At 43.6% G+C, this 21,301-nt stretch overlaps 1 protein-coding gene across 4 annotated transcripts in view; it reads right to left on the reverse strand.

Moving 5' to 3' along the window:
* The window catches only part of NHSL1 (NHS like 1), a 331,325-nt gene that overhangs the window by 110,123 nt on the left and 199,901 nt on the right, over positions 1-21,301 (reverse strand). Inside the window, exon 1 of one of the 4 annotated variants that reach the window (XM_082249102.1) lies at positions 8,619-8,882. The exons of the other annotated variants lie outside the window; for them this stretch is intronic. Coding sequence (XP_082105228.1) covers positions 8,619-8,634 — 16 coding nt within the window. The 5' untranslated portion in view covers positions 8,635-8,882. Of the gene's footprint in view, positions 1-8,618; positions 8,883-21,301 lie in introns of those variants that run through there. 4 annotated transcript variants of the gene reach the window in all.

Raw genomic sequence — 21,301 nt, forward strand, 5'->3', positions numbered from 1 at the left:
AAAATCAACCCCAGTGTAGCCATGTATGCACTTTGAACACACATCTTCTGCAACTTACAGTACAGAAAATCAAATTCCAAATAGGAAGCTGCTCCTAACACATACCAAGATTTTCTTAGAAAAGGAATTTCATCAGCCATGCAGTCATGCAGTTTTACAGTTCTTGGCTTCCAAACAACCAACATCTGGATTTATTTGCTGTCAGCTGTTTTGTAAGACATGTAACTCATCCTATCCTACATTCCGTTCTCCATTTCACACTTTAACCCCAAAGCACTAACTGATAAAAAAATATATATCACCAGATCTAGATAAATACTCATTCAGTATTAAAGGCAGACCAAGAAGTCACTCTACACTGTGCTCATCACATTGTAAATGCATCTAATTCATCTCCAAACGTTGTGTAATTAATTTAATTTTCAATCATTTTTATTGATTTTTAGAAAAAGTACAACAGAGTGTAACGAGCCAAAATGGCCCAACCATAGACATTGAAAACAACATGGAGCACATGGTGCAGAAAGCATTAAATGTGTACAAGTAAATATTGTGGATAGCAGGAGTCGAGAAAAAAAAAAAACAAATAATAATAACAATGGCAGTCAAACCAGTGTGAAGCAGGTACTGATCGCTCTCTTCAGTGCTTAAAGGAGCGGGCCGTCCAGGCCCCCCCCCCCCCGGGCGCCCCTTACGGGAACACACTGCGCCCCCAGGGGGAAGCGGAACCCGACCCCCACCCGCAGTCTCATGGACCTGACTACAAAATACGACATCCCGCCATCAATACACAACAAAAGAAAAGAGAAAGCAGAGAAAGGGAAAAGGAAAGAAAGGAAGGGAAGTCAAGGAGAGCGGCAGCGGCTGGTTAAGAAGGAAAAAAGTCGACATCCAGGTTCAGCACCCTCCCAGGGAACGAGTCCCCGGAGCGTGCGGTCCGGCAATAGTAAAGAGCCGGAAAAAATCCCCCTAAGAGGGGCCTGCCAAATAGCGAATCCACGGTTCCCAGGTCTTGTCAAATATTTTCATCTTATCATTCAATATGGCTACCATCCGTTCATTTATCATAATCCAAGACAGCTTGGCTTTGAGCAGCTCGAGCGGCACTACTGAGGTGCGCCAGGATCGTGCGATTGTAATCTTGGCCGCTATAAACACGAAAGCTATAAGGCGTTTGTTATGCTTAGAAATCCCCGCTATCGGTTTGCCCAGGAGAGCTTGCAGGGGATCCTTGGTCAAGTTGACTTGCGTCAATGAGTAAATGAAATTGTAAACACGAATCCAGAAGCGGCGCACCTTAGAACAGGTCCACCAAATGTGGAGCACCGTGCCTGCCAGACCACATCCCCGAAAACAGTTGGGAGACGCAGTGTGGACCGCTGCAGCCAGCCTGACCGGGACCATGTACCATCTCAAAAGTACCTTGTAATTAGCTTCAATTAGAGAGGTGTTAAGGATGGATTTAGAACTACAGTGAGCTAGAGCATTCCAATCAGCCCGGTCCAGGTCCTCACCCAGGTCCTCCTCCCAACGCTGCATATAAGACAGTTTAGTGTCATCGCTCTGCAATATATTATAAATCGTGGATATGTAACTCTTTTGTTTATCTAGCGTTCGGCAGAGGTTCTCCATCTGAGAGGAGGTGGTGATATCACTGGTACGTTTAAGGGAGGCAGCAAAATGGGATATCTGGGCATAGCGATAGCTCTCACCCTCAGGGAGGGAATGGGTTTCTAGTAATTGGGCCCTGGTGAGGAGGCCCCGATGGTCGCATAGATCCGCCAGCCTGAGGAACCCCTTGTTTGTCCACCATTCAAACGCTGAAGGGGTCAGGCCCGGTGGGAACAAGGGGTTGCCCAGCAGGGGCGCCAATGGGGCATGGGGGGACCGGAAGGCATGCCTGCCCGACAACCTATCCCAAAGACCCAGGGAGAGAGACAGGGCGGGACAAAGTATGCCCGGTCTGTCTCTGGCCCGCAGCCACATCGCATGATGAATGGGGACCCGCAGATGGGCCGCCTCCATTTGCATCCAGATGGGGAGAGGGTTCCGGGAATGGAAGCGAATCAGATGAGCCAATTGGGCTGCGTAATAGTACTTGCCCAAGTCCGGGACCCCCAGACCCCCTCTCAGCTTTGGGGTGAAGAGAGTGCGCCTATTGACTCTGGGCCTCCTGTCCCCCCAAATAAACCGGAGAACTATCCCCTGAAAGTCCCTAAGATCAGGCATATTAAGCATCACAGGTAAGGTACGAAATAAGTACAACAGTCGAGGCAGAATATTCATTTTGACCGAATTCAACCTTCCGAACCATGACGGGGGATTGGCTGTCCAAGCAGCCAAGTCCTCCCTCATTTTTTTGTACAATGGCGGATAATTGTGTGTGTAGAGGGTGGCTATAGACGTAGTGAGGTGTATCCCTAAGTAAGGCAACGATCGTTCTTGCCAAGCAAACGCAAGTGTAATTAATTTAAATGAAGACCACATGCTTAGTTCTATGCTGCCTCCTTTCCTTTTCCTAACCACATGAAGAAATACTGTACTAAGCATGCACCAATGAACTACACTTAGACACAGTCAGGTCTAGACTGCCAATCAAGCAACACTGGTGTTTGCCAGAAGGGTTAGTATTATCGGATTGGTCTGGGGTTCCAGGGTGCATTGGGTCTCAGGAGAGGAACAGACACATTTTTTTTTAGCCAATGGTGTGTGAACACACTCAGACTAGCACCCGGTGCATAAAAAAGTGCGCACACGCAGACGTAGGAAACACAAAAAGTGCACAGGGTGTGCGAAATGGTCCACCTCCAAAGAGGACGGACCCTGACCTTGATCCCCCGAGGCGCAAGACTCCTGACAGGGACTGAGGTACTTACTATGGTCTGCCCGGCCGAAACCAGGCAAACCCCGTTCTCTGGGAGGACTGCCGAAACAGCCTGTTCAGAGGAACAGACAAATGGGTTAATATGTTCTGGAGTGCGTTCTCCTCCTTTGCTGCTTTTAATTTCCGACCCCCTGTATTCTGCATGCAGCCACATGGTTAGAGTTATGGTGACCGCATTTAAAAAACAAATGTTCTGTTTCAGAATGTTGTTAATTTTCATAAGAGGCCTGCGTATAAAAAGTCCTACCAGGTGTAAAAGAAATGTCATATTTGCAGAGAATGTGACAAGTCTGTGCTACATGTCGCAGGCATTTTTATCGAATGATAATGAGTTCAAGATGTATCCCATATTGCAGTTAAGTAAAAGCAATATATGGTGTAGTGACACGTCAAAGGATGAACTGAGACTGATGCACATTGAAATGTTTTTCACATCCACTAGTCAGATTCAAACCTGTCCTGTGGAGAAAAGACAGGATTTCCAGAGCAGAGGCTTTAAGAAGTATACTCCACAATCCCCCTGTTGACCCTCTATGGAGCTGTGCTTATTTAGCAGAGGATTACTCAGAACGAAAGATTAAGGTAAACTTAAGGAACTTTCAGAGTTTTGCCCAGCTGCAGTATTTACTGGATACCAATAGCACTTCACTTATGCCTCGTTTCCACTGAGCGAAACGGTTCGGGTCGGTACAGTTTGGAAGATTAGAATGGTCCGGTCTATTAAGGTGAGCGTTTCCACTGCAAGTCGGGCCACCAGGGACCATGCGGGGTTTACACCAAATGAGGTGTTTGTTTTGCTCTTTCATTTGATGTGAGCATTGAAGTTTTCCTGTCCGCCAATCAGTGGAATCTATCGTGTGACGCCAGTAGCTCCGCCCTAACTGTACCGTACCATTTCCTATGGCCCTACATCTGAAGCAGGACCAGGAATGGTGCGGTTTGGTTCGGTTGTATGGGCCACTTTCATAATGGAAACACTCAAATTAGCGTACCGTACCGAACTGACTCGAACCGATCCTCTCAGTGAAAAAGGAGGCATTAGAGTGCGCTCACGTATTGCCTGGTTTTTAATTTTTGTATTCTATGAAATCTCTTCTTAACCAAATTTTTTTTATACTGAAACGTACACAGATCATCAAGGCCTAGATGTGGGCCTTATTGGTCCTGTGAATTTTTTCTCCAGTGCAATAAACTAATTTGTTTTTTGTTTTTTATCAACTATAGTTGTTGTATTTCTGGAGGAAAATAACTGATAAAAAGTTGACTATTTTGGAAAATTTTAGGCCATTGCAAGTTTAACTGTCGCGTGATTGCTGGTTTACGATCCTACAATACACTCTTTTGTTGGTGCATTCAAGTATGTTTGAGAAATAATGGGTCTACCAATGGTCAGATTTCTGGTAAAACCAACCTCAAAATGTTGATGTATGGATAGATTACACAGTACATAGGAAATATCCACAAATCCTACACAAAATCAAATTCAATAAAACAGTTGGCTGAACAAATTGGAAAAAGACTGCACAGGGCCACGCTAGGCCCATAAATAAGAAAATCCACAAAAAGATGAAAGCACTTTGATAACTACCAATGTTATGAGGTTATGATAATAATTGCAACTTTTCAACATTACAGAACAAGTCTAGTTATATGTGACAAATGTCTACTAGCTTTAACAACCTTTATTAACCATTTTACCAGAGAAGAACCTTTGAAATAATTTGAGGTCTAGGAAACAGCTGCTAAAACAATTCCCCAAGGCCAATTAGAAAAATGCACCTTACATTCGTTGTTGGTGGGAAAAATACCCCTCTTTAGACAGCTAAAAAATATCATTGTGTCTTGCCATTGGCTCTTTTCAAGTGGCATCTGTCCCAGAATTAGGCAGGTACAATCAAATGGGACATTCAAAAAAAGGAAGCCGTGCTTAATCTGGAGTCCCAATGGGGAGTTAAGGTCTTGGTGCTCAGGCTCAGAGTGTCTTCCACTCACTCAAACTAAAGTGATCATGGGATAAACAGCCAGCAACCCGAAACATCAAAATGTGTTAATAAGGGTAAGTACAGGATAAAAAATCTTACGTGTATCGGCTGTGAGGCCTTTGTCATAGCATTTTGTCCTCTGAACTGTAACATCCATATATACAACTCTCCACCCACAACATTCAGGTGCAACTAACTAAAATCAATCAGTAATGACCATCAAATGGGAGGTCAATCCACCACTGCTCAAAGAACCTCTAGCTTTAACTGGGTGAGCCCTGGGTGGGAATAGCCAAGCAATATCATGCGCCTGATAAATGAGAATTTTCACAGGCACACTGTAACTGTAAACTACAATATTGTATTCTTGAGAAAGGGTCCAAAAAAAACAGGGAAATGATTTACTAGATAAACTATATTAAATCATTTTTGGCAAAGGGCTCAGGCACACCCTTTCAAAAGGCTATTGTTCTTTTGCGCAAACACATCACCTTTTGTCTACAGCAATGTTATAAAAGAAAACTACCTAGTAAAAGTAAATGTAAATAGAAATTCTCAGGGTTGTGCACTGGTGCTGTCCTATCTTCCTTCGCTATCGTAGGCATTGGCCCAATGGATGCAAACTTTGGACAATTGTGATTCAGACCCTTGAAATAATTGTGTTACCTATGTTCACTTAAGCTAGCTATCAGGGCCGCTATCAGGGGGGTACAGGCGATACACATGTACGGAGCCCCAGTGTCAGGAGGGGCCCGGGCACCGGCAACCAGGAAGTGTGCAAGAGAGAGGAGTCAGAGGAGACATGAGGCAGGAGAGACGCTGGAGGCTGCTGGTCCGGTCTTTGTTATTCCAGCCCTCCCGCCCGCATAGCATAGGAAGCTAGCTGGCAAGGTTGGGACTCAGTGGCCATACACTAGTAGAATTTTGTTTGAGAATTTTCTTATTGCTTGTGGGGTCAAATGAGCGTTCGACTGCAGTGATAATAAAATTTGAAGGAGCGGCATAGAAATGTTTTCTTGAATGTTCAAATTTCTTACATTGAATGTGGCTTTTGCTTGGCAAAGTCAATTTGTTCCAAAATCGAATGGTCAAAGCAAACAAAATTTTGAAGTGCTTTCAAAAGACATTCGCCCAGTCATTGAATGAACCAATAGGAGTTTTTAATTAAACTCTGCAGAAATTTACTAGTGTACGGCCAGCTTTAGGCTAGAAATAGATGTACAGAATGCATAGACTACAATAGATTATTACTTATATCTTTGCTTGGCTTATTATTCCATATGCTTTTATGGCCAGCTTCATTGTAGTTCATTGTTAGCAAGGAAGCTTTTGTTTCTCCCTTTGTCAAGCTCTCCATGGATTAGGAGCAACAAATTATATATACGCTATATATTTAGATCATATGTGAGAAAACGGTTATCACTGAAGTGTAGGGCAAGTATAAGAATACCATTTCTGGTTCTAGCTCCAAAGTAGTGAACATATGCATGGCCCCAAATTGTTACCCTTTCTAAATATCTCTTGCACGTGTTCATTATAGAATGAAGGAAATACCCTAATATGATGGAGTTAATACAAGAAAGTGAACATATTAATTATTTTGAATAATCACCCCAGGGAGAAAATGACAGAAAGACATCATCTGACTCACATATGTCGGAGTATACAACGTGGATGAAGAAATTCTTGCAGAGGGAACCGCCATTAGGGGAAAAGAAAATATCTTCCAATAACAGCAACTACAGTTTTGCTCTATAGTTAATTGCAAGTAGTAGCATTTCCCTGCTGACTTTTTACTTGACTGCTAATTTAATCAATGATCAATCATTTAGATCGACCTTAATATTTAGAGATGAGCATCTCTCCAAACTATTATATTGATTTTGGATGGAGATAACTGGAAAATCTGTTTATGAACTTTTGCAGCTAGAGGTGATCCTATGAAGTCAAGTTCATCTATCAGGCTCCATTCACACCTGAGCGTAGCAAATTACTGGCATTTTTCGGGCATTTTTATTTTGTGTTTTTGCAGCTTTTTACAAGCGTTTTTAAAGAATTTTAGAATCATATTGCAAGCATTTTACAGCCTTAGGCATTTTTGTTTAGCCTTTCTATTACTGTATTTTCTGGCGTATAAGACTACTTTTGAACCTCAAAAAAATCCCCCAAAAATGGGGGGTCATCTTATACGCCGAGTATAATATCTCCAAGGTAACCTAAGTATAAGTATTACCGGTAGATGTAATCTCTCAAGACGCTGGCTCAGTGGGAATTGTGTACCGGTATACCGTATGTGCCGTAGTTTCGGCTACATACAGTATACCGCGCTGAGCCAATCAGGGAGAGCGATGTATTCTATTATTGAATGCAAAGCCTGCTCGGATTGGCAGAGTAACATTAGCCCGCCTCTCTGACTCTGCCAATCCGAGCAGGCTTTGCATTCAATATTAGAATACATCGCTCACTGTGATTGGCTCAGCGCGTAATACTGTATGTAGCCGAAGCTACGGTACATACGGTATACTGGTACAGGATTCCCACACAGCCAGCGTCTTGAGATTACATCTACTGGTAATACTTATACTTAGGGTACCTTGGAGATATTATGAGAGATTACATGTATTACAGTACTTGGGGTACCTTGGAGATCTATGAGAAATCTGATGTTTTTCAATGGTGTTGCCTTGCTTCCGAAGGGAGGTAGACTTATACGGCGAGTATAGCCCAAAACCTATGTTTTAACTTGAAAATTAGGGGGGTCGTCTTATACGCCGGAAAATACGGGTAGTTTATATTCTATTTGTTTCTATTAGTTTAATAGAAAGCACTAGGGGGAGGAGAGGGAAAGGAAATTAGGGGTGGAGAGCTGCTGTTTGAGCAGAAACGAGAGACAAAACGCTTGAAAAATACTCAACTCAGGCATTTCTATTGAAGTCTATGGGGCCAAAAACCCTTGCAATCTACCAAAAAGAAGCTTGTGTACTTCTTTGAGCGACAGGCGTTTTGCTTCAGGCGAGAAAATGCTCAGAATGTGAACAGGGGCCGCTGACATGAATGGGATTTGGCTTGCTGAGCATATTAGAGCTACAAGCTTCAAGAAGAAAATTGCTCAGGTGTGAACGGGGCCTCGGTCCTGTCCCCCTCTGCCTACACTACTGCCACCACCTATCACAGTTTGACATTGTGAATTTCAACAGGGAAACCACCAGGGAGCCATTGGCAGTTTCATTGTTGAGAAGATCACCAAAGTCATTACACATTGCAGACCATTTCAGCTCCAGCCAACATTTAATTTTACGATACTGCCACCTCTACCAAACGAATATTCTATTAATATGTGTTGTAGCACCATACAAAGTGTCATTACCAATATGCACTTTCAGTGTTCTAATGGTACCCCACTAAACAAAGCTGATGTCTGATTGGCAACTTCTCCGCTGATCTTTGTGTGCTTCATATACAAGCATTAACTCCTCAGTAGTGACAGCAACACCAATTGTCACCATAAACTGGTAGATCATCTGGCAAAATCATTTTTAAGGGATCACCAACACCCGTTCTAAAAAAACAGCAGAACTGGCAGCAGATCCACTTCTTCACAAGAACAATGAGAACAATGTAAGCCTCGCTGTAGTGAGCCTCTGCGAAAAGTTGGTCTCATCGCTAGACCTGTTTAGAGTCAACAGAAAGGCAGGAAGAGAAGCTTTTTGCATTCTAGTGAACAATATCCAAAAGAAATATAAACAGCTCACCTTTCAGACAAAACATTGTGCGTCCATTCCATAAAAAGCCGGGGAAGAGGAGATCTCTCCAAGTGGATAGCGCTGCACTACATACAGCTGTTTCCTAGCCCCCTTCATTCAGCATACACACAAAAACCGTGGCACCACTCCAGCTCGTGCTGTGAAAGGAAGCTGCCATCCAATCCTGTGTTATCCGAGCCAGCCGTTTGGCCTGTAACCCTCTGCTCTCCTCTCCAGCTGACTCCCCTCCATTCCAAAAATAATAGCTAAGGAAAGACAGAGAAAAAAAAAAAAAAAGGAATGTTGCAGCTTCTCTATGGTTAGAGATAGCAGTGGCCCATATCCAATTGTACAACTTTATCTGTCAGCATTTTTCACTGTTGTGTGCACAGGGCTTTGGGATGTCAAATGGCAGAGGCAGGGCTGCTAAATCGCTCCTAATCCAACTCAACTGTTTGTTGTGAAACACTAACGCTGCGTTTTGTGGATCATGTTTTTTTTGTTTTCTTGTTCTGGAATGCCTGGCTTGTTTTCCAGTTCCCCCCGGGCACATTTTTTGGCATGTTGCTTTTGTAAGATTTTATAAGGGCCGGTTCACAGCAGAACGCGGCGCAGGAAATGCGCGATCCATGCATGTTTCCAGCACTGCGTTCAAACGCACTTTCCATAGCAATCTGCACATGGTTGCCATTGTAAAATTAACAACACCCCAAGCGCAGATCGCAAACTAAGTGCATTATCAGGAATGATGTATATATGTGAAGAAAGGGGCGCTTTCAGAGCCCATTCACATTAGCGCGACTTGTCAGTCTGACAAGTCGCGGTATGTCGCGGTCCATTGAGTAGTACAGGACCCGTTCTAATAGGAGCGACACAAGTCACTCCGACTTAGAAAAAGGGTCCTGTACTACTTTGGGCGACCTCGGAGCGACTTGCATTGACTTCAATTATATGAAGTCTCTGCAAGTCGCGACAAAGTCGCAGTGCACGCGACTTCACAGGTCGCCCCCCCGAAGTCGTGTCGCCTCAATGTGAATGGGCTCTTACGGAGTCCTAATATCAATACAGATAAACAATTACATAAACATATATATATATATATATATATATATATATATATATATATATATATACACACAATACTTAAATGTTCAAAAATTTAAAAAGTCAAAAATCAGTTTAAAAAAGTCCATTGTTATTGGTGATTTCCTTCAAATATTACAGTTCCATCATAAATAAAGTGATGTGGTGCCACTGCCAACAAATGCTGGAAACAAAATCGGTGCTCCCCTCCTATGTGCCCACTCACTCACCAGAAGTCATAGACTCCCATAACAGAACTAGTCATGTACACTTTGCAAATCTGCTAGGATTAGTAGTCCTCCAACGAGGCTCCTTCTTTGTAGATAAAGATTTTCTCTCTCTCTCTCTCTCTCTATATATATATATATATATATATATATATATATATAGCATATTGGCAGAAAAAAGGAAGAGTATATAGCATAATTCTGTTTATTAAAATAGTAATATAAAACACAGTATTCTTTTCGCTTTGTACAACATAAAACAAGCTTAAAAACGGAAACTGGGAGTACCCTGCGACTTGCATGTCCCAGGCCGGATCTAATGTCACCACCCGGGTCACAGGACGCGTTTCGTCCCTCCCACAGGATGTTATCAAAGGCTAGCCTACCAAGAACCAAATCGTATGGTACCACACATTTTTAAAAGTAGTGCATGCGCTGCTATTTCTATTAAAAAGAATAGACTCAAAAATCAAACCACATGGGAATGTGCAGGAGTTGAACGGGAACGCATTCCTGTCAACAGTAAATATTAAAAATTTTATAAAGGCAGGCTCACACCAAAATGTGGCACAGGAAATGCGTGATCCATGCGCATTTCCAACGCTGCGTTCAAACGCACTTCCCGTGCGATCTGCACGCGGGTGCCATTGTAAAATTAACAACACCACAAATGCAGATCGCAAACCCAGTGCATTTTTAGGAACCAGATCGCATTGGTACCGCAGTACAGCACATTCTTCAAAAGTAGTGCATACGATGCTATTTCTATTCAAACGAACGGACTCGAAAATCACACCACATGGGAATGTGTAGGAATGTGCCCATCATTGGTGTCAGTGGGAGGAATGTTGTCTCATCATTTGTGTCAGTGGGAGGAATGCTGGGCCATCATTGGCATCAGTGGGAGTAATGTTGTCCCATCATTGGTGTCAGTGGGAGGAATGCTGTCCCATCATTGGCGTCAGTGGGAGAAATGTTGTCCCATCATTGGTGTCAGTAGGAGGCATTCTGTCCCATCATTGGTGTCAGTGGGAGGAATGCTGTTCCATCATTGGGGTCAGTGGGAGGAATGTTGTCCCATCATTGGTGTCAGTGGGAGGAATGCTGTTCCATCATTGGTGTCAGTAGGAGGCATTCTGTCCCATCATTGGTGTCAGTGGGAGGAATGCTGTCCCATCATTGGAGTCAGTGGGAGGAATGCTGTCTCATCATTGGTGTCAGTGGGAGGAATGTTGTCTCATCACTGGTGTCAGTGGGAGGCATTCTGTTCCATCATTGGTTTCAGTGGGAGGAATACTGTCCCATCATTGGTGTCAGTGGGAGGAATACTGTCCCATCATTGGTGTCAGTGGGAGTAATGTTGTCCCATCATTGGTGTCAGTGGGAGGAATGCTGTCCCATCATTGGTGTCAGTGGGAGGAATGCTGTCTCATCATTGGTGTTAGTGGGAGGAATGCTGCCCCATCATTGGTGTCAGTGGGAGGAAGGCTGTTCCATCATAGGGGTCAGTGGGAGGAATGCTGTCTCATCATTGGTGGCAGTGGGAGGAATGCTGCCCCATCATTGGTGTCAGTGGGAGGAAGGCTGTCCCATCATTGGGGACAGTGGGAGGAATGTTGTCCTATCATTGGTGTCAGTAGGAGGAATGCTGTCCCATCATTGGAGTCAGTGGGAGGAATGCTGTCTCATCATTGGTGTCAGTGGGAGGAATGCTGTCCCATCATTGGTGTCAGTGGGAGGCATTCTTTTCCATCATTGGTGTCAGTGGGAGGAATACTGTCCCATCATTGGTGTCAGCGGGAGGAATGTTGTCTCATCATTGGTGTCAGTGGGAGGAATGCTGTCCCATCATTGGTGTCAGTGGGAGGAATGTTGTCCCATCATTGGTGTCAGTGGGAGGAATATTGTCCAAACATTGGTGTCAGTGGGAGGAATGCTGTCCCATCATTGGTGTCAGTGGGAGGCATTCTGTTCCATCATTGGTGTCAGTGGGAGGAATACTGTCCCATCATTGGTGTCAGTGGGAGGAATGCTGTCCCATCTTTGTTGTCAGTGGGAGGTATGTTGTCCCATCATTGGTGTCAGTGGGAGGAATTTTGTCCCATCATTGGTGTCAGTGGGAGGAATGCTGTCCCATCATTGGTGTCAGTGGGAGGAATGCTGTCCCATCATTGGTGTCAGTGGGAGGAATGCTGTCCCATCATTGGTTTCAGTAGGAGGCATTCTGTCCCATCATTGGCGTCAGTGGGAGGAATGCTGTCCCATCATTGGTGTCAATGGGAGGAATAGTGTCCCATCATTGCTGTCAGTGGATGGAGTGGTGCCCAAAGGGCTGAATAAAGGTAAGCAAAGGGATCCGTAGTTTGGAGACCTTTGCTTTATAGGTTAAAAAAAACCCCATTCACTGCAGTAGATTAGATCTGACATTTAGATTGCCCTCCATATCTGATTTGAACTGTAATTATATCAGATCATATACAGCACATATGAGGTGCTCTTAATTATAAGGGCAACATAGGCACCTGTACCTACTGAAAGACACATTTACATTCTAAATCCTACAAAACCTTTTACAGACCAGTGACAGCAATATTCACTTCTACTAAGGCAGGCATGTCCAACCTGCGGCCCAGAGCCCCAGGCAATGCGGCCCACTGCCCCCTGACAATTTTTTTTTATTTTGATGGGGAAGAAGGAAGTTGGGTCGGGTAAACGGCCACAGCGGCTTCCAACTAACTGTAGGCAGAGACTGCCTCGGGAGGGGATCATCCTCTAGTTGTGTTAAATTAGTGCTTGGGGGGGCAGCAGCGCGGGAAGGGCCCGGCGGCATTTTATTACTTATATACCTTAACTATAGTTTATATTTTATATGCGGCCCGAGAAAATTTCTCTACACTCAAAGTGGCCCAGAGAAGCCAAAAGGTTGGACACCCATGTTAAGGTATAAACAGTATATTTAACAGTATTCCCAATGTTCAGAAATATGCTGAATTAAGAAATGTTACATTTACTATCCTGCTACATAACAGTTGCCTTCTATAGACGAGCGTGTTATATGATGAACTGATGGCGCCATCTGACAAAGAATGGAGTCAGAAGGGCAGAAACGTAAAAGTTACAGATCAGTAAATGCTCATATTTGAACAATGCAAGAAAGCCAGACTGCACAGTTCACTAATCTGAGTTTATCCTCATTATTTGCATTTAAATGTAATCTGTGAGAAATCTGAAAACACAAAGTTGAACTGAAGAGAGTAGTTCCTAAAAATAGCCTAGTTCCCCAAGAATAGAATACTGTTACCCATCCAAACTTTAGGCCAATCTTTAGAAATAGTTCAAGAGCAACTGATTGCATCACTGCCATTAGCAAAATAAGAGAAGTATTTAATGCTCGCAAACCATAAATGGTACTTCCAAGCCAAATGAAAAGGGGAATGCAAATATCAGTGTAAGCTATAAGTGCCGGTTCACACTATAGCGATGTCAGACATCACATGTGATTCACACTGCACTGCTCTGCAAATCACATGCGATGTCTGTGCGTTGCAAATTCGTTCAAAGTTGTGCAGGACCCTTTTATGGTCCGCGACAAAATCGGATAGCAATGGTGTTCACACCTATGCAATCTGATTCCTGTCCGAAATGACAGCTCGCACTGTGATATGCGAACTAATCTGGGGGTGTTGTTAACTTTGTATTTGCACTCCCAGCAGTTCGCATAGAACCATGGTCTATTTGCAGGGTTCCCGCATCGCACCAGTGTGAACCGGCACTAAAGAATAACTAAATGCAAAACTTTTTTTTCGTTAGTGTTAGATGGAGTGGAGAGGGATTAGAACCCCTGTCAGTTTTTATAGCCGTCTGTACCCCTGTTAGGGAGATTCACCCTCTCTATTTCTCCTGTTTATTATTATCATTGAAAGTGTAAGTAAAAGAAAATCCCAAATCTTGGGTTGCCCCCATAAAAGTTACAGAGGGGAAATCTTACAATGGGGACACTGGTTCTGGTGACCTGGGGGTCCCCAAGGAATTCCCTTTATTTGCAGGGATTTCCTCTCACTTCCTGTTTGGCTATGTGAAGGTAAATCTCAGCAATGGGACACAGATGGCGAAACAAAATCTGACAGGGGTTATAACCCTCCCTTACTCTATCCAAAATGAAAAAAACTTTTGCCTCTAGCTCTACTTTAACTTATGTTTATGCTATTTCCCACACCTATACAAAATTTCCTGTATTGCAATGTACCCCCAACAGGTCATGTTTTCAGGATTTCCCTCAGATGCAATGGCTGTGGATATTATGAAAGTTGGGTGCACACTATAAGAAAACCGGGTGAATGATCGTACAATTTTCCTCTTTTTACAGCAAATCGGAACCGGATAATTTGTACGAAAATTCTCGTACGACAAAGGGTTTTTATTTTGTTGTTTATTGTTTCTCATCATGCGCAGTCTTTCTTTTCTGATTTATCCTGTACAAAAATCGTACGCAAACGGTACACATTAAACATGTAAAATTTTTAAATTGTTCGTTTTAAATTTTGGAGTTTGTCCCTTCGAGAATTTTTGAACGAAAATTCGGAATCGGCTGTTGAAAGTTGTGTACACACTATACGAAAATCATACCAAAATTCTTTGGATGAAAATGTTCGCCCGATTTTCTTAGGCCCCTTTCACATGAGCAGTGCACCCAACCTACTCCGTTTTGCTCAGCGGATGACAGCTCCGTCTCCGCTTACTTTGCAGAGACGGAGCTGCCAGAACCCCACTCTCCTCTATGGGAGATCGGATGAAAAGGGAACGCCTGTCCGTTTTCATCTGATCCTATCCGATCCTCCAGACAGATGGTAACTAGGGTTTCCATGTATCCGAAATTCACAGACAGGATCAGATTGGATAATAGCAGGTGGCAGCGGACATGTCTCCGCTGACATCCACTGCTCCATTGGGCTGCATGGAGCATCCGATCAGGTCCACCTGAAAAACTGACAGGCGGACCTGATCGGAAAGCCCATTTGAAAGTGTGTACTTAGCCTTAGGCTCCTTTCACACACTCCGTCCGTTGGACGGAGTCCGTTTTTCTCAGCGGGGGATCGAGCCGCCGATCCCCCGCTGAGCAGCAGGAGGACAGCTGTGTCTCCGCGCTGTGTGCGGAGACACAGCTGACAGTTCCCCATGCATCTCTATGGGGGAAATCGGATGTCAACGGACCGTCAGTCCGTTCTCACCCGATCCCATCCGATCCGATCCGCTGGACGGATGGAAAATAGGGTTTCCATCCGTCCAGATTTGACAGATCGGATCGGGTCGGATGTCAGCGGACATGTCTCCACTGACATCCGATGCCCCATTGGAATGCATGGGGGGACCGTTCAGATCCGCCAAAAAAACGGACAGGCGGATCTGAACTGATCGAATCACCTGTGCAAAATAATGGAAAGCCTGAAAACATGACCTGTTGGGGGTACTTGAGGACTGGCGTTGAGAAACATTGCTGTATAGCACTGAATTTCCATATTACTGGAACTGCATTCCCAGTTTAGCGTCAAGCATAAGAGTGCAGTTAATACCCAATTTTAATGTACAGTAGGGTACTCCAATCAAACGGATTCCCCCATGCACACAGACAAGGTGGATGGAGGAAACCTTCCTGCTGTGCCATTGTATTCTGATAGGACTCTGCTGTCAGAATACACTGATCAGTGGCTGAAGCCAATTACCTGAAGTTGCTTATAGACAAAAGTTTTCTAACACCCCCATCATTGATTATTTTCTAACACCCCCACCATTGATTATTAGATCAACTCCTGTTAAGAAGGAACAGCCATATATGGATGGAAATTCAGCCGGTCCCTGCTTAACTGGCTGAATTTTGATCTATCTATGGCCAGCTTTACCCTTTATCTCTACAACGAAATCTACCATATACTAGAATGTTGTCTTTTTAGGAGGTGGATATCCAACGCAATCTCCATACATTATTTAAATTTCATATTTTAAAGTCTGTAAGTTACAGTACCTACTTGTGATTTGGAGATGTCATGAACAATGGTCAATCATGAATGCAATAAATCGTTAACACTGTGCAAATCTTGGCACAGGAGGCAATTTGTTCTCAGTGACAAGCTACAGCTATTTGAGTTTAGGCCAAATGCTAGTTAGAAATGCGATCCCCAATATAATGACTTCAGGGCTTTGGTCATTATACATTTAGCTGAACACCTGCTGCACACTTGCCCAAAAATGAGAAACCTCTGCCCCCGCATACCACAGCAGATATATTACAAGAAGCATCCAATGTGTTCGCCTTATGTCAACACAGCATACGTATCGTAGCTCTTCAGACAAATGTATCTACCAGAAGACAGAGTTTGCTGCTACCCTATCCAGGGCTGTTGTTACCATTAGCACGTATGGGCCAATAGCTAGGACAACAGGACACAAGGGAGGGAAAGGGGTTCACTAAGCCTCAACATTCACATACTGGGGGTTATTTACTAAATCTGAAGAGTGCAGAATCTGGTGCAACTCAAACCAATCAGCTTCCACGATTTTTTGCCAAAGCTTAATTGAACAAGCTGAAGTTAAAAGCTGATTGGCTACCATGCACCAGCTTTAGTAAATCTACTCCACTGGGATAATCATTTTCATATATTGTTTCTCTCTCCTGGCCATTTATTGACATTTTTAGCTAGATTTAGCAAATTAACTTGAGTAGGAAGTCTGTGTATAGCATATTGAGAGGACTCGTAAGACTTCTTATATTTTAATTCTGTTGGTATAATAAAACTAACCCCTGCAAAGAAGACATTTTGTACTCCCCAATAGTCTATCAGGTGTGAGCTTGTTTGGTTTCTGGCATGAATACCTTTTGGAATATTCAGGAAAGTATTTGTACATCTCTGACCACTGTGACACCCTTTCACCTTCTTGGATGTTTGCCTGCCTGGCTGGTCCCCTCCCCTCCACAGCCCCCAGAGAGAACTACATGGACCGTTTGGGGATCTCTTTCTGTTTTTCTACATCTTCATCTCCAATGGGGAGTCCAATGGGAACCATGAATCTACTTGACTGTTTACCCTGGTTTGGAAGTTTGTTAGGACTATTATATACACAATTGCGTTTATATGTTTCTCCTGAGGAAACGAGCATGGTCTCCCGAAACGCGTAGAGAAACTTTTACCATATATACATTTACACCTTGGATTGTCAGTCATATTTTGATTTATGTAACTATGGAAACCCATGCATATATCTCTGTACCTATGGTTATTAGAATTATTTCAATTGTATGTACTAAAGTGTTTAGAATTTAATAAATGTTGTACATTTTATACAATGTGGTTTGTGTCTTACAAAGTCCCTTGGGTATTCTTTTTTGTAGACATTTTGTACTCGACTCTTCTGCTGCCCATGTCACCATTCTCTGCAGTAGTGTAGCAAGCTGGGGGTCCTACAGAATCAGACTCCTCTAAGTCTCCGTTTCCACTACCGCGGCTACGAAGTCGTGCTACTTCTAGCACGACTTCGTAGTGAAAGTAAACTGCGGCTTTCAGTGTGACTTGTCCCTCATTATAGAGGGAAGTCGCACTGAAGTCGGCTTTAAAAGTAGTGCACGAACTACTTTTGAAGTCGCCGCAACTGAAGTCGCGGCAGTGAAAACGGGCCCGATTGAAACAAATGGCTTCTGACTTGCTGTGCGACTTGACATGTGTCAAGTCGCACAGCAAGTCACACTAGTGGAAACCGGCCCTAAAAGTGTCAGAATCATGGTCCCGTGTCGTGTAGATTGATCCATCAGCCCCTACATCCCTACTGTGTCCTGTACCAACATATGGGCTGAAAGGAGGAACCAAAGCATGAAGCGGGAGACCAGGATTCCATGATTCCCGGAAGTGCCTGATTCTGCAGATTCTCTGGTTTCTGTTTTTAACTGCAGAAAACAGTGGGATGGGCATCAGAGGAGCAGAGTACAAAATGTCTTCTTTTAGGAGTAACAGTACTGTAAAATTTTATTTTAGCAACTGTCACTTTAAGAAATATTAAGTCATAAAATAATTGCATGCTATAAAAGAACGAGCCTGTATAAAAGGCATCATTGTAATGTGTCTAGGGTACTTTGATATAGAACCTCCATTACAGATATTGTTATAGGAACAGGCTCAACTGGTATTGGCAGAGGAAAACCATGCCAGAGACAGGAACAGTCCAAGCAAGTTTGTCTTATTTTTCAGCAAGGCAGTAAACAAATACACTTTCAACGCAGGAGAGATTCGTCCGTAGCAAGACTAATAAAAACATGCTTTACTGAGCCAATAACCAAAATCCGGTCAGTTCCTAAACAACAAGAAAGTTGATTTACTAAAGGCAAATACACTGCACTTTGAAGTGCAATTGCTCTAGATCTGAGGGGAAGCTCTTCTGATTTCTATCCTGCAATCATGTACAAACAAAAATGCTGTTTTTTTATTTTCCTTGCATGTGATTGGGTATTCTTTGCAAAGTGAAGTTTTTATCTTATTTACTAAGCTTTGGAGAAAGTGCACCTGCAGTGCACCATATATTTGCCTTTAGTAAATCAATCCCATGGTGTCTCCCTAGTGGGTATAACAAAACAAAAAGGCAGCACCTGTACCTTTTTAGTGTTCTATAAGCACTCAGCCATTTCACCCTGCAGCAGGCTCCCATAGAGGAGAGACTGAACGAGAGAGCCCTGTATATCATTTAGCTTACATAAAAAAGCCTGGGGATAGTGGAGAGGAGATCTAGCTATCAGGTAAGATATGGACCTAGGAATGGAGGCTTTATTGCACCAAAGCTCTACCAATCCTCCGGGCTCCAGGACTCAGATCAGAACTCATTAAGTTTCTGAGAAACCAGAAAAATGTGTTTTCCTCACATCGGTCAAAAACCTCAGAGCCCCTCACACACATTTAACCCCCACAACAATGTCCACAAGTGGGTCACAATAGCAAAATTATTTCTTAACATTTTTTTTTCAAAAACAAAAACTACACAAATAGTAACTACATTTTATTGATTTAGGCCCCTTTCAAATCAACAGGTCTGCTTGTCAGTTTTTAAGGTGGACCCAATCAGACCTCCCATTGTCCTCCATGTCTGCTGACATCCACCGGGCATCCCATCAGACAAAATCCACTGAAAACAGGCGATACGTTTGCCATCCGTCCAGCAGATTGGATAAGATGACAATCGGATGAAAATGGACATGGAGTCTGTTTCTATCCGATTGCCCCATAGAGGAGAGCGTGCTGTGTCCATAACCGCACTGCATAGCTTGGATTGATCCGCCTCATGTAAAAGAGGCCTTATGAGGAATATTCCAGAGCATACAGCATGAAAGGAGCAAAAGGCACCTTCTATTGATTATTATAGTAAAATAATACAAAGATTTCTTTCTTTTAAAAAGTTTACAGCTCCAGCCACCCACAACAGCTATTAAAAGTAGATCTGCCTGTCCCAGCTATTTTGCTAATTTTTTTTTTTTTTTATAGCAGCATGAAAAGTTAGACTCAACATGGCAGTTGGATTGACAAGACTCCAATGAGGGCTCTGACCCCAGGCCACATGTTTCTGGACACCAAGCCACCTGTTCAGCTTCACTGCAGCTGACGTGACTCTCCTAGAACAAGCTTGGAGCCCAGCAGTCACTGTATGCAGACCTATATATTAGGAGTCAATTCACATCTACTTTACCATGCCAGAAAAAAAAAAAAGAAAACTGTTCATTTATAGAGCGAATTTCATCTGATTCCTGAAGAACCAGACAAAATTTGAGCTGTGTGTGGTCACATTGAAACCCCCTGCCTGACGTCACCTTTTGCAAAGATCTCCCAGCATTCTTGTGTTTTGGCGCAGAAGCTCCTTAAAGTTACGCAAACATTAACAAATATATTAAAGAGACACTAAATAATATCCTTATTTTCCAAAAATAATCTATACACATCCACACTTATGGCACTTTTCCACTGCAAGTACCGGCTCGGCTCTACCCGGCCCTGTTTGCTTTTCCGCTGCTGGTACCGCATGGTACGGTGTTGGAACAGTTCGGTACGGTACCGTATGGTTTGCTTTTCCACTAAAGTAGTACTTAAGTTAAGTGGGTGGGATAACAACGGGGTGGGTGGGATTCTCTGACCAATCAGTGGCTAGTAGTGACTGCATGCAAAGGATTGTGGGATGTGGTACTGGGTATGGTACCTCTTGGAACCACAATCGAGGTGGTACTGTTTTTGAGAGCCGTACCGTTCGGTTCCATGCAGTGGAAAAGCGCCGCCGTACCGTACCGAACCGTTCCTACGCCATACCATGCGGTACCAGCAGTGGAAAAGCACAAAAGTGAGCCGAACCGTTCGGTTCCATGCAGTGGAAAAGCGCCATTAATGGCCCTGTAATCTATTTTTCATGAAAACTGTTTTTCTACTGTGTTCTTTTGCCCCCTTGTAATGTTCTATGTGAGCCTGCAAACCTCTCCTTTACTCCCTCACTTTTGTTTGGTTGGACTGAGGCACACTACAAATCCCCTAAGGCCCCTTTCACACGGCTTTCCGATCAGGCCCGCCTGTCAGTTTTTCAGGTGGACCTGATCGGATGCTCCATGCAGCCCTATGGAGTCGCTGATGTCTCCACTGACACCCGCTGCTATCCGATCCAATCCGATCCTGTCCGTGAAATCCAGATGGAAGGAATCCCTATTTTCAATCCGTCTGGAGAATTGGATCGGATAGCAACAGATGAAAAACGGACAGGCGGTCGTTTTCATCCGATCTCCCATAGAGCAGTGCGGGGATCTGACAGCTCAGTCTCTGCAAAGTAAGCGGAGACGGAGCTGCCATCCACCTGCTCAGCAGGGATCGGCGGATCGATCCCCGCTGAGCAAAACGGGGGATCAGAAGATCGATCCATGCTAAGCAAAATGGAGTCCGCTGGGCGCACCGCTTATGTAAAAGGACCCTAAGCCAGAGTCCATAGTCCTTCTCCAGAGTAAACAAGAGAGGGTGGCTACATTCCTACATGCTGTGGAACCATGGAGAACAAATGTAGCCACCCTCTATTAGAAAGTTTTATCACAACAACAGCAAAAAAAAGGAATTTGGAGACTTGGGGAAGGCTGAGAGCAATAAAAGGCACTTTTTTTGAGTTAGGAATGCATACTTGTAAAGAAATAATTTTGTTTATTGTCACATTAACTTGGAAACAATTTGTAAAGTTCTAGAAAGATAACTTGCCAAGTTACGGCTTTTCCCAGTGTTGTACACAAAGAATTAACACAAAAAAAAATTCTTAACAAACGAGGAACACAGAAACACAAACAAGGCTACAAATGTGATAAAACATTCCAATGGATGAGTAAGGACTCTG

The sequence above is a fragment of the Pelophylax lessonae genome, assembly GCF_965119305.1.
Source record: "Pelophylax lessonae genome assembly, chromosome: 3".
In the NCBI taxonomy this organism is placed as follows: Eukaryota; Metazoa; Chordata; class Amphibia; order Anura; family Ranidae; genus Pelophylax; species Pelophylax lessonae.